Source organism: Rhincodon typus, chromosome 32 (assembly GCF_021869965.1).
Source record: "Rhincodon typus isolate 14 chromosome 32, sRhiTyp1.1, whole genome shotgun sequence".
Lineage (NCBI taxonomy): Eukaryota > Metazoa > Chordata > Chondrichthyes > Orectolobiformes > Rhincodontidae > Rhincodon > Rhincodon typus.
Window position 1 is genome coordinate 23,890,815 of NC_063363.1, and position 13,516 is coordinate 23,904,330.

Consider the following 13,516-nt stretch of genomic DNA (forward strand, 5'->3'; position numbering starts at 1 on the left):
GACCCTTCTTAAATGCCTTCGAATCTGGGCTAGATTGAGAGACTTCAGTCATTTCTGCAGCACTTACTCTTTTAGTTAGCTTGGAGATCTTAGACAGATTAAAACCTTGTCTAACAATTAGGTAACCAGACAATCCAAATCTCCCAACAACTCTCCTTACCTGATACAACTACCTACCACCATCCAATATGACTTACCCTCCTGACCCAGCTGTCTCATCACCCAACTACTTACCCACCTCAACCATTCACCCACTCACCATTCGACCATCGTCATCATTGGCAGTCCCTTGCAGACGAGGATGATACTTCTCCACTCTCAGGGTGAGTCCATAGGTGGCTGTTCAGACCGATGCTTTCACAGGCTATGTTACACTTGGGGCAGGTGGTGGACACAAGAATGTGTGGCTGGGGCATCGGTGTGGTAGCACATTCCTTTCGCTATTTTCACCTGGCTTCCATTTTCCCACTGATGGCAAGTCTCAAGGTGCTCGACGCCTTCCCGGATGCCCTTCCCAGCGGATTCACAGGATCTTGCGCAGGCAGCGTTGCTGATATTGTTCCAGCACCTTAAGGTTTCTGCTGGAGACAGTCCACATCTCGGAGCCATATAGGAGGGTGGGAACCACCACAGTTCTGTAAGCCATGATCTTAGTGTCCCTTTCGACTGCTCATCCATTCACTAACATTCAAAGATTGAACCTTTCAATTGACCACATGGCAGCTAGTGTTACAAAAAGGTGTTAAGTCCTGTCTTCCCATGGGCCTACTGATACTTTGATTAATTTGACCAAGGGTGGTGTGCTAGCTGAGTTAGCAAGATGCCAGAAGAAATGTGCATCAATCATATTTACAACTGCAACAGCAATCCATGTGTCATTGCCACTGCTTGGAAGATCCAGGCCTTTACGTTATATTTTATAGCATAGGAAATACAATAAACCCAATTTTATTTTTCTGTTCAAAATTACTATGCATAATTTTTCCTTCAGCAAACTATTACCATTAGCAAAGAGCAAAGGAGAGAAGAAATATTTTATCACAATTTGTGGTACATTTTCATCATTTGCAAAACATAAATGACACCAACTGAAGTTTATAGGGCATAACTGTTATACCTGCAAGGTGGCACAGTGGGAATTAAATTGTTTCAGCCTAGCACTATTGCATAAAATGGGAGAACATACTCACTGCAATTTCTTGCATACATTTCCATTCAGTGAAATGTATAAATGAGAAGAGAGGGTACAGTGGAGCAGAGAGAAAGCAATTGCACGATAAAACGAAGAAAGGAATTCTAATGCTGGATTACAGGGATTGTGTTGTTGACCTAAAGGAAGCTAATGCAATCAGACAACTGCTTACACTGTAGGTTAAGCAATGAGAATGATGAGTGTTTTAGCAAAATGTAAAGGATACTAAAATATGAGAACCACTAATAAAGGGGGAAATTAAATCAGTATCTTCCGACAGATTATGTACTAATTATGCAAACTATGCTAATTATCAAATCAGATTTTCATTACAACTCAAAAAACTCAAGTTCTCTTTTCAAGAATTTGGAATGTAATTATTACTCCACGTTGGACAATGTCTTAGGGAATTAGACCAATTAAGCATAATTTGCATATGCAAACCAGAATAATCGCTGCTCAAAACTTATATCTATTATTTCTGACTTTATGCAAGGTAAATTATAAAAGCAAGGTCATTTTCCTCTGATTGGGAATATATTAAAAGCTGTTGAAAAAAAAATCTGCTTCGCTCATTGCAAAATCTGTCCTATTTAATTAATATATACATTCAGTATCATATCAACATCAGTTTTTTTTAACCCAAGACTGTTTAATGTCAAAGCATTTTGGCTGTTTTGTTTGTTGCAATGTAATTTTTTAATTGGTTTACTATCCATAATTGTTAACAGCATTAGATGTTAAAATACTTTTGAAAGTTCAACGAAAAATAAGACAATGGGCAGAATTTGTTGCTTGCCCATTTTGAGACTGTTGGCATACATCGCATGAGTTAGGTCACTGAGGCATTTCTTTCCCTTCTCATTGATGGGAGATGACACCCCTCTAGTCCTGTGGACAATACTGGGAGATTCGTAGGTCAGCTGATACCCAAATTATAGGCTCCATATTCCTGAATGATAGGTCCTTGTGTCCTTGCTATTTCAGACCTGATCTGCTCCCTTCCATCTCAAAATCATAGCACGTAGGAAGTCCTTCATAAATCAATCATTACTGCCAATTATTATTACGGAGCACTAATCAAGGCTTTGTGAAACCTCTTATTGCCGCAGTCATAACAAATATGCTAATACCTGCAATGCAATGCAGAAATTAATCCAGTAGAAAAGAGATGGTGTTTTACCAATAGACAGAACCTAAGATCAAGTATAGTTAAATGTGGTTTGTAACTGGGTTCCACAAAGAATCAGATTTGGATGTCCCTTTGGACACTTCTGGCTTGTTCAACATTTGACTCTGCAAAACTCATTTTCTTACATTCTAGTAATTCAAGCAAAGTACATTGCTTTCTGGTACAGACTATTCCTTTTTTCTTCTTAGATTCTAGTACATGATGAGTGATGTCACATTAACATCATCATGTACATCACTACCCCATTATAGGTATCTGATGAAATTCCTTTAGTTGAAGGAGGTGGTGTTAGATGGCTGTATAGTGACACTAACATTTACTTGCAAGGAAAATAATAGTCAAATTTAACCCGCTCAAAACAAAAACCAAAGTCTCAGCTCTTCCTCACACTATGTGTTTGCATGAGCTCCACACAACCTCTGAATGCAACACTAACTCCAACTAAAGAGTTGTTGAACATGACATCATTCATTTCGAACCAAATCAATAAATTCAGCCTACATTCGTTTCAGAGATCGTAAATGGTTTGAAATCAACAATGAAGAATGCTGTAATATAATGGAGGTTGTAATTTCTAGTATGACTTGAACATTTCAAATGGCCTTGAAACTCACTTCAGAGGAAAGCAGAGTACTTAAGTAGGCATATGAGAAAAGTTACTAATTTACCCATAGCACACACAAAGGACAGAGCTGAATTATGAAATAGAAATTTGTTCATTTAATGTATTAGCAGGTATTCTTTGTAGATTGGATCAGAGATACTGTGTGGTGGTCTTGATGTAATCTATATTTTTTGAGATATCCATCATCTGGATAAGGTTGATGCTGTCACTCAGTCAAGAGACAGAACAATATTCTACTTCTCAGCATCAACATATCTCACTTCAAAAAGTACAACATTCACGAGGTGGAAAACATGCTTAAGATTATCTTAACTGTGTTTTTTCATGGGCAGCAAGAGCGCTAGTGTGAGGGCAATTTAATTCAAACTATGAGTGAGCAATGGCTTGATTTTGATGCGAATAGTTAAGAAACATCTTTTGATATTCACCTTGGATACAGTGATCACAGACTTTTAATAGATGTTGCAGAAGAGATGATGAGTTTTTTTTGGCATCAGTTCAAATGTATTCTATGACATAAGTGAAGAGGAAGTCTCTTAAGCAATCAAATACATTGACAACGCTCACTGAGGTGCACAGACAATAAAGGAGAAAATCTCCATTACTTTTACATACTGAAAAAAAAACAGAAATTACTGTAGAAACCCAACAGATTTGGCAGCAACTGAAGGGGAAGGAACAGAGTTAATGTTTCAGCCTGGACTGACACTTCTTTGGAACAGAACAGAAAGTAATGTAAACATTGAGGCATCAATAACAGATTAATGCACATGTAAAACAGTGGACTACTGGAAATTCAAAAATATAACTTTAATTTTTTTAACACCTGCAAGTTCTTTTAAGGGAATGAAACTTCACACTTGTAAAATTATTTTATTTCAGGATGAGAGGGCTAAATGCCACTTTTAATCATACCTATTAGCATAATTAACATTTGTTGTGCCATTAAAATTCAATGACTTCTTCTGGAACAAGGTTAAGCACAAACCACCATTTTTGAAGTGAGAACAGCTTAATTAGCTGAAAATCACACAAAGACACTGATATCTGTATAGATTCCAATGACAGATTGTAATAGCATAGCTTGTGAGGGAGCAAGGAATCTGACTCCAAGTTTAACTGTGTATATGTGTATGCCAGATATTACTGTCAGATTTACTCAGGAATAGCATCACCATTGTTTGTAGAGCAAAAGATATGCCAATAAAACACTGAGTGCTGCAGAATGTCACAAATGTACTTTCAGAATTTATTCCCATCATTGATTTTGGTAAAAATATTTACGCTTAATGAAAAAGAAACTGAATACCAAATTAGAGGTCAAGAAATCTGAGATAAAATGGAACCACAAGACTACTTACAAATGGATGAGACTATTCAGTGGCTCTGTGACTCAATCCAGAAGACAATTTCAGGTATTGATTTCTCTTCACATGAGAAATGTTTCCAGTCATCGTTCTTGAACTGAATGTGTATCAACTGTATCTATTACCTTTTGTCTTCAGTCATATTTTAATCTAAATAATGCTTAGTATGGGCATATTCCATTCCATTTTTATCATGCATAAGATTAGGTCTCAGCATTATTTATCTAATTTCAAGGCAAAAGTAGTTTACCTTTTTCTGCATTAGACCATAATTTAATCCCTTCACTCTAGGGGTTGATTTTTGACCACCCACACTCATCCACCCTGCACCCACCGTTCTCCCCTTCATCTACCAGACCCTACCTTGCCTTCCCACCTCCAACCCTGCAGAGTGGTAGACTGGGCAGCATTTTGAAAGCCAAAGTTTTGGAGATTTTTCACATGCCATTGAGTTTTAGGTAGAAAGACTGAGGCATCACTGAAGAGTTTCCTGCCAACTTTCAACAGGATTGACTGGTTTGCTTTGCAATCATGTCGAAAATGCTGGAGCAAAGGCTGTAGACAACTAGTATGGTTCAACTCCCCAACCAGTGGAGTATCAAATTGTAGGTGTACAAGGAATCTACTCCACAGTGGACAGGAGGCGGGGGCTGGGACGGCCTTGGTCAGAAATTGGAGCCGCAGGATGCAGAGGCCTAAGTGAATAGTGATCTTGAGAGCATTGGGAATGTAGTTCAAAAGGACATGGGAAAGGAGATCAGAGATATCAGGGAGAGGTCCAGTCATTAGGGATGTTGATCAGGCAGAAATGTGGGATCCAGAACTAAGTGAAAAAAGTCTGTCTTCCCTTTATCCAGTGGATAGCCCAAGGCCCAGAAATTGGTTGATTTGAAATAATGGATAAAATTGCCTCATGATAATAATTAAATTGACACCACCCTGCTGGGAGCAGATTGTTGTATATATCCCTTACCCAGTAAGACTGGAAATTATGAGAAGGGTTCAGATTAGAATTCTGACTTTGAATACTTCAAACACCTATCTGACCCAACGTCATTTTTTTTGTGTTATTGTTTTGCTGTAAGAGTTAGATCTGTAGCCTCTCTCTGGAAAGAGTTTAGAGCTACCATGTTTCTATTGAACTTTGATAGCCAAAAGGTGTGACCCAAGTTAATTACTGTACAGATCCAGCACAATGCCTCAAACTTCTAACTTATAAATTAAGATTTAAAATTGACAAAATATGTATTCACACTGGAGATTATCCTTATATCTTTAATAATGAACATGAACAGTTACAAACTACAAATGAATAAATCAGCTGGAATCTAATATTCCATTATGGCCCACTTGACACATCCAAAGAAAAACAGTATCTTGTGGAGAGGTATGTTTAACAGACAGGAGAAAGACTATTGCTGTAGCCACTAGAGGGAGGAACACATCAAATGCATTATAGAAACGTATTTTTAATAAATTGCAACACAAAAGTACTAGAACAGCTTTGGTTCATAGCAGAGGACTCTTCCTCTTGCGTAAGCGAGTCAGTATTATCAGGTGATTTAATTTAAAACCAGTTGACGTGCTCGATCCAGATATGATAGACACTCACAAATTTCACATTTCAAATGCATATTAAGAAATGTAAATAATGCATGTGAGTTGATTCACAGTTCTTTGTATCTCCTTATGTTATTGCAAGATTAAGCAACAGCATCCCCTTGTGACTTGGATCAGCTCTTCACGTCTATCACACATGCACTTCAATTTCTCTAAAGGCAGTTCTAGTTACTCGCAGAGGAAATGAGGCTGGAGCTGGATCATTAAGAGGCTTTATTCCATAGAATGATGAATACTCCGAGATCCATTTAGTTCAATGGATATAATTTATCACAATGGAATAGCTAGAATGCTTCAGTTCAGCGGATTGTTTTGCTTATTGATCTTTCCTATTCTGGAATCCTACTGCCTTAACAACCTCTCTGCAGTACACAGCAGATAGCATTTATAAATGTCTGTGTCTGTCTTCCTCATCCCCAGCTTCAAAGACAGAAATCAAAATGTTTCCAAATTGAACAGGGAAGAGCTGTGTTTTTTTTCAATTGTCCAGTCAGTCTAAAGAATTATTTATTGACTAACCTTTGGAGCAAGATATTAATTTAGCATATTAGTCAACCTTGAACCTGGCACCTTGGGTTATAACGCACATTGGTCACAAAGATGCAAAGCTGACAATAACTCTCCTCCCAATTGTTTTCTGTAGAAAAATACACAAGAAGTCCTGAAATGCGATAGTACACAATTAATCAAGAACATAAGAAATAGATCAAGGAGCAAGCCATATGGCATATTGAGTCCACTGCATCATTCAATGTGATCATTGTAGATATTGGGTTTCGATTTCACTTTTCTTCTTGGTCCCCTTATACTTGGATTCACTGAGCCCCCAGAAGTCTCTCCATTCCCAACTAAAAGTGCATTCAATAATGGTGCATCCACAACTCTCCAGGAAAGAGAACTCCAAAGATAATGGACCTTTGAGTGAAGAAATTTCTTATTGTCTCATTCCAGCTTACATGCCTAATAGGTGGTGTAACAGTTGAAGACAAAAATATGCAAAATATTGTGTTCTATTTATGACTGAAATGTGTATTTCATACTCTTTATTGTACCTAAGCTGGTAAGTTGCTGAAGCGGAATAGAGCCATCTATCTATCCCCAAGCTGTACCTGTGACTAAACTGCCCTTGAGACATAAAGGAAAAATAGAATAGACTCCATACCAGATCTTGATATTCAAACTTGTGCAAGTGAGCATTCCATGAGTGAAAATCAGATCTGGTTCACCTGTGCTTCCCACAGAAATAATCAACTTATCAAGGTTCAATGAATAGCCTCATAACTGCAGCATGAAGACTTCTGGAATAGTACAAGAATCAGTAATTGAATGAAATCCGTGGCAGAGTGGCTGGTTGCCTCTTCCAAACCTGAAGGCAGGACAGGTGGTTGAACTGTAGTATCCTCTCCTGAGCCACCATGCCAAGCATCAAAGTACTAATCACTCAGAATCAGCTCCATTGTGCAGAAATTGTAATTCATATGCTTGACACGGGATTCCCAAAACAACTGCTCTACTCAGTACTGGTTGGTGACAGGAGGTTCCCAGGAGGATAATGGAAAGTGTTTAGGAATTCCTCAAAACATGCATGAAGAGGTGAAACATCTCCATTGATTCACTGGAATCCCTTGAATGCTTTCATTCAGAATGACACCAAATACATCAATCATCAATGTGCAGAGATGAAATCGAAGTATCAAAAAGATGGTGTGAACTTAACAACAACTCAGCGATCCAACCCACCAAACACCATTTGCCCCACATTTTGCAGAGTATGCAGATGGTACACTGGAGTTATCAGCCATCTTAGTACTCATTGAATTGGAATGCAAGCAAGTGCAAGTGAAAAGATATAGAACAGGAAAAGAATAGAAGAATGGAGTAGGACAAGGTGTCTTCCATTTGTGTGCTTTGTGTAGCTGGAATCTCCAGATGGGAAAACCATATCTAACTAGCGTTCTACAGTGGCCAAGTGATGCAATAAATGAGTTGAATCCTAACCTTAACCAAGCTTAAACATTTATTTCCTGTTCTGATGAAAGCCATCAACCAGAAACATTGAATGTTTCTCTCTCCACAGATGTGCCTGATCTGTCGAGCATTTCCAGTATTTTTGGTTTTATTTTGAAAATTTAAATTGCTTCCTTTTATTTAGATGTGCTAAACATATAGCTGTTTCACATGATCCCCATTCACTTTCTGCACAAAGAGTACAATTGTAAACTAAGTACAAGCCAACCATCATGCACTGGACTGACAATTAAATGTGGCTTTTAATCAAAATAAGAATGTAGTTGGAAAGTGTTGAACCTGCAAATCAAAAGATAAAAGACAATGGAATGGAAATTAATCTGATCCCATTGCTGGGCTCACACTTGGTGCATGTCCAGAGAGGCCACAAAGTGGTGTAAAATTAGTTATTTATAACATCTACATATTCTGGATAAGCTGCCAGTACTTGCTCGGCCCCTGACAGATAGCTCAACCTACTGTAGGACTGAGTTTAGACTTTCAATCTGACAGGTGCCCTCAGGTTATCTCCTGGAGAGGGATTGAAGTGGGTGATAGGTTTTGGGGGTCTGTTGAGGTTGGGGGAGTAAGAGTTAACCACCAGGACTCTTGGGTTGAGGGAATAAATCCAGCTGTTCTGGGTTCCAGAGAAATATACTTTTTTAGTTCATTTTTGTGGGATGTGGACGTCGCTGGCTGGCCAGCATTTATTGGCCATACATAGTTGACCTTGAGAAGGTGGTGGTGAGCTGCCTTCTTGAACTGCTGCAGTCCACCTTCTGTGGGTTGACCCACAATGCCATTAGGGAGGAAATTCCATGATTTTGGTGCAGAGACAGTGAAGGAACAGCGATATAGCTCCAAGTCAGGATGGTGAGTGGCTTGGAGGGGAACTTGAACATGCTGGTGTTCCCATGTATCTGCTGCCTTTGTCGTTCTAGATGGAAGGGCCATGGGTTTAGAAAGTGCTATCTGAGGACCTTTGGTGAATTTCTGCAGTCCATCTTGTAGATAGTACACACTGCTGCTACTAAACGTCAATGGAGGGAGTAGATGCTTGTGGACGTAGTGCCAATCAAGTGGGCTGCTTTGACCTGGATAGTGTCAAGCTTCTTCAGTATTGTTGGAGCTGCACCCATCCAGCTGAGTGGGGAGTATTCCATCACACCCTTGACATATGTCTTGTAGATGATGGTCAGGTTTTGGAGGCTCAGGAGACGAGTTATTCACCGTAGTCCTGACTTATAAACAACTTACATGAGGTTCATAGCTGCAGGGACCATTAAAGAATGCACGACAATATGTGTAGGAAGCTTAACCACTGCCTGTTCAGTGCCTGAAAAATAATAATTTCCAAACAATATTTAGAAGTATTTCATTCCCCTTCCAGTCTCCCCTTAGTTTCGACTAAATAAAGTGAAATATTTCTGTACAACCTCAGAATGTATAAATTGTCTATATTTTAATTTTTAAAACTTTATTAGTGAATAAACTGTGCCTATATATTCTTTAAGTTTATTAGCCAAGTGTTCAAACATTATTTGCCTATCTAACCTTATACAGTTTTAATATAATTCTGGCTTTATTAAGTTCACTGAAAAATTGCTCCACTAAACCCTCACCATCTGGTGATTAATTTTTCTGTTATGATATATTTCTCAGGAATTGCTATTTTGAGACAAAGCAATGGGCCAGATCAAAAACTGACATCTGAACTTTTGTAAGGTTCCATGCGTTTTTGCATGAAGTCACAATTGATAAAAAGTTAAAAAAAACTCACATTTCTCAAGCTCTTCCACAGCACAGACAAATGTGTAATCATGAATTATGGCTCTCAACAAATAAGCCATAAAATAATCTATCCCGTCACTCACTTTTGCTGTAGTAAAACGTTACAACTGACTGGCTCACAATGACAACAACAAACGTTAGCTAGGCTGGTGACAACATAAATTACCTTATTTGTTTTATAACTGACAGGTAAAATGTTGGAACAAAATGCTATTCCTATTAGTACTGAATACAGACTAGAAGTGTGGAAGATCTTAAAAACAGAGAATAATGGAAATGAAAACCCCAAGGAATCAAAGAACATGGAATCAACAAAATGCCTGAATTATTTTTGAATTTAGCTGTCCAGACTCTCACCTTCAACCACAAGACAGCTGAGAGGATCCATTGGCCCTAATCTCAGAACTAGTTTGAAAGAATGCAATCACATTAAGGCATGCACCACTTGCTGATATGCTATTCCTATGAGGGCAGCTCAGTTTTTGATCTAAGAAATCTTCAGCTGCTCAATCAATGCAAGAAACATACCATGAGACAAAGTGCCAGATAGATCTATAGACTGCTGATCCATGTGGCCCCACATGAGACAATCAGTACATCGTACATGGCAAATATGCTTTCACTAGGCTGAATTTAGGAAGCTATATTTTATAATGTAGTGATAGGTCATCACTGCAGAGTATATCAACATGTTCAAAATTTCAATACCCCTTAAAAAACAATAGGTAAACACAGCACAGTGATACATGTTTTGCTTGTTGAAGATTCAAGGCCAACTAAATATCTTCCAAACCACTGTAGTGACTTTGAGTATTCTCTACGTTTCCCATCAGCAAACCATCAAAAGTTAATTATGTATGTGTAAAAATAATACATTCATAAACAAAGTAAACAAAAAAGTTATGGAGATAACAAGGTGTAGAGCTGGATGAATGCAGCAGGCCAAGCAGCATCAGAGGAGCAGGAAGGCTGACGTTTCAGGCCTAGACCCTTCTTCAGAAATGGGGGAGGGAAAGGGGGTTCTGAAATAAAAAGGGAGAGAGGGGGAGGCGGATAGAAGATGGATAGAGGAGAAGATAGGTGGAGAGGACACAGACAGGTCAAAGAGGTGGGGATGGAGCCAGTAAAGGTGAGTGTAGGTGTGGAGTTAGGGAGGGGATAGGTCAGTCCAGGGAGGACAGACAGGTCAAGGAGGTGGGATGTGGTTAGTAGGTAGGAGATAGGGGTGGGGCTTGAGGTGGGAGGAGGGGATAGGTGGGAGGAAGGACAGGTTAGGGAGGCGGGGACGAGCTGGGCTGGTGTTGGGATGCAGTAGGGGGAGGGGAGATTTTGAAGCTTGTGAAGTCCACATTGATACCATTGGGCTGCAGGGTTCCCAAGCGGAATATGAGATGCTGTTCCTACAACCTTCGGGTGGCATCGTTGTGGCACTGCAGGAGGCCCAGGATGGACATGTCGTCTGAGGAATGGGAGGGGGAGTTGAAATGATTCGCGACTGGGAGGTGCAGTTGTTTAGTGCAAACCGAGCGTAAGTGTTCTGCAAAGTGGTCCCCAAGCCTCCGCTTGGTTTCCCCGATGTAGAGGAGGCCACAACGGGAACAGCGGATACAGTATACCACATTAGCAGATGTGCAGGTGAATATATGCTTGATGTGGAAAGTCTTCTTGGGGCCTGGGATGGGGGTGAGGGGGGAGGTGTAGGGGCTGGTGTAGCACTTCCTGCGGTTGCAGGGGAAAGTGCCGGGTGTGGTGGGGCTGGAGGGGAGTGTGGAGCGGACAAGGGAGTCCCGGAGAGAGTGGTCCCTCCGGACAGCAGATAAGGGTGGGGAGGGAAAAATGTCTTTGGTGGTGGGGTCGGATTGCAGATGGCGGAAGTGTCGGAGAATGATACATTGGATCTGGAGGTTGGCGGGGTGGTACGTGAGGACGAGGGGGATTCTGTTTTGGTTGTTATTGCGGGGAGGGGGTGTGAGGGATGAGTTGCGGGAAATGCGGGAGACACGGTTGAGGGCGTTCTCGACCACTGAGGGGGAGATGTTGCGGTCCTTGAAAAACGAGGACATCTGAGATGTACGGGAGTGGAATGCCTCATCCTGGGAGCAGATGCGGCGGAGGTGAAGAAATTGGGAATGGGGGATGGCATTTTTGCAGGAAGGTGGGTGGGAGAAGGTGTATTCTAGGTAGCTGTGGGAGTCGGTGAGCTTGAAATTGATATCGGTTTCCAGGTGGTTGCCAGAGATGAAAACAGAGAGGTCCAGGAAGGAGAGAGAGGTATCAGAGATGGTCCAGGTGAACTTAAGGTTGGGGTGGAAGGTGTTGGTGAAGTGGATGAACTGTTCGAGCTCCTCGTGGGAGCACGTTAATTGTCTTTTCATAGCTCCACAAATCTTCGGAATTTGAAAGGCAATTTTAATTTAATCAATAATAATATACTTAAAGTTACAAAATCAGGTCCAATTTCAATGTTAACTTGGTTCCATCCATTATCCCCAAAACAACAAATTCTTTGTATATTACCCTAACAGGATGGTTACATGTATTTCACCTAATAAGCAACTTGCACTATGAATTGGAGCAAATCTCTCTGGTGAACTCAAAATGTTTCCTTTTACAAATCATTGCTATCCTGTGTCTATAGTTTATTTTGACTGGCAAGGTTTGAAAGGTGCCTTACCTGGTGGAGAAAGGTGGCGCCATGTCACAGTTGGTTCTGGCCTTCCAATCGCGAGGCACATGAGAGTCACATTGCTGCCCTCATTCACAGAGACACTACTGGAGATGTTGACGATTTTTGGTGGAACTGGGGGAGGTAGACAAAGTAGGATTATTTTTAATACAATCATGTGAAAATTCAGTCACTTCTGTCTTTGCAATTAATATCTCTCAAAAATACAACAGTAATGCCCCAAATTACATTCCTTGCTGCAAGATTACATCAGGTAAACTCAGTTTCCTTACAGCTGGTGTTTCACAAAAAAAAACTCATCACTAGTACATGACTTCATGTGAATTGACAAAAATACATACAATTTTTAGTGGCAGTTGAACTTCCTTGACCTTTGTTCAATATTAAGAAAAATCAGAATTAAAAAAAGACATTAAATTCCGGTCTCTAAGACATTGCTACCCTGAACAATTTAGTAACATGATTCTACAATAAAGAGCAAGATGACACTTTGATAACATATTGATTTTTTTTCACCAAGCTCTGTTACAGATACAACACTGACACTGTTATGATCCCAGCTGATGGTATTGCTGGACAAGTCAGATAGCAGGGACCTAGCAGGTTTTTAATTTTTTTTACAAAATAATAACATCAGTGCAAGGTGATTAATAAAAATTCCAGGTTGGCGACATTTGGTTAAAAACCTGAGGGATTTTTTGAAGCTAAGAAAGTCTAAATACAGTGGTATAAAGGCTTCAGCAAGAGGGTATCAGATTCCCAAGTCTGGGAATTGAAGCATGAGTTGTTCTGATTCCAGCTTATGTTATTATTGGACAAATTAAACTCCAAACTGAGATCTGGCTTCATAGATCATTTTTGTTTTTGCTTGGTTTTACCCAGGTAGTCTCTTATTTCACTGAAACATTAGCATGCAAGATTGTAAACTTTTTTTGACAATCATGCAGAAGTTTATTATGCCAAAGAAATGAAGAAAAAGTAGAATAAACAAACTTTTTACATACAACAATGCTTAAAGATTTTGAAACACAAAACA

The 13,516-nt window shown here is 39.8% G+C and overlaps 1 protein-coding gene across 3 annotated transcripts in view; it reads right to left on the bottom strand.

The window, feature by feature from the left end:
- The window catches only part of LOC109934062 (opioid-binding protein/cell adhesion molecule homolog), a 920,827-nt gene that overhangs the window by 307,010 nt on the left and 600,301 nt on the right, over positions 1 to 13,516 (bottom strand). For all 3 annotated transcript variants that reach the window (XM_048615652.1, XM_048615651.1, XM_048615650.1), the window contains exon 3: positions 12,469 to 12,594. In XM_048615652.1, coding sequence (XP_048471609.1) covers positions 12,469 to 12,594 — 126 coding nt within the window. The remainder of the gene's footprint in view (positions 1 to 12,468; positions 12,595 to 13,516) is intronic.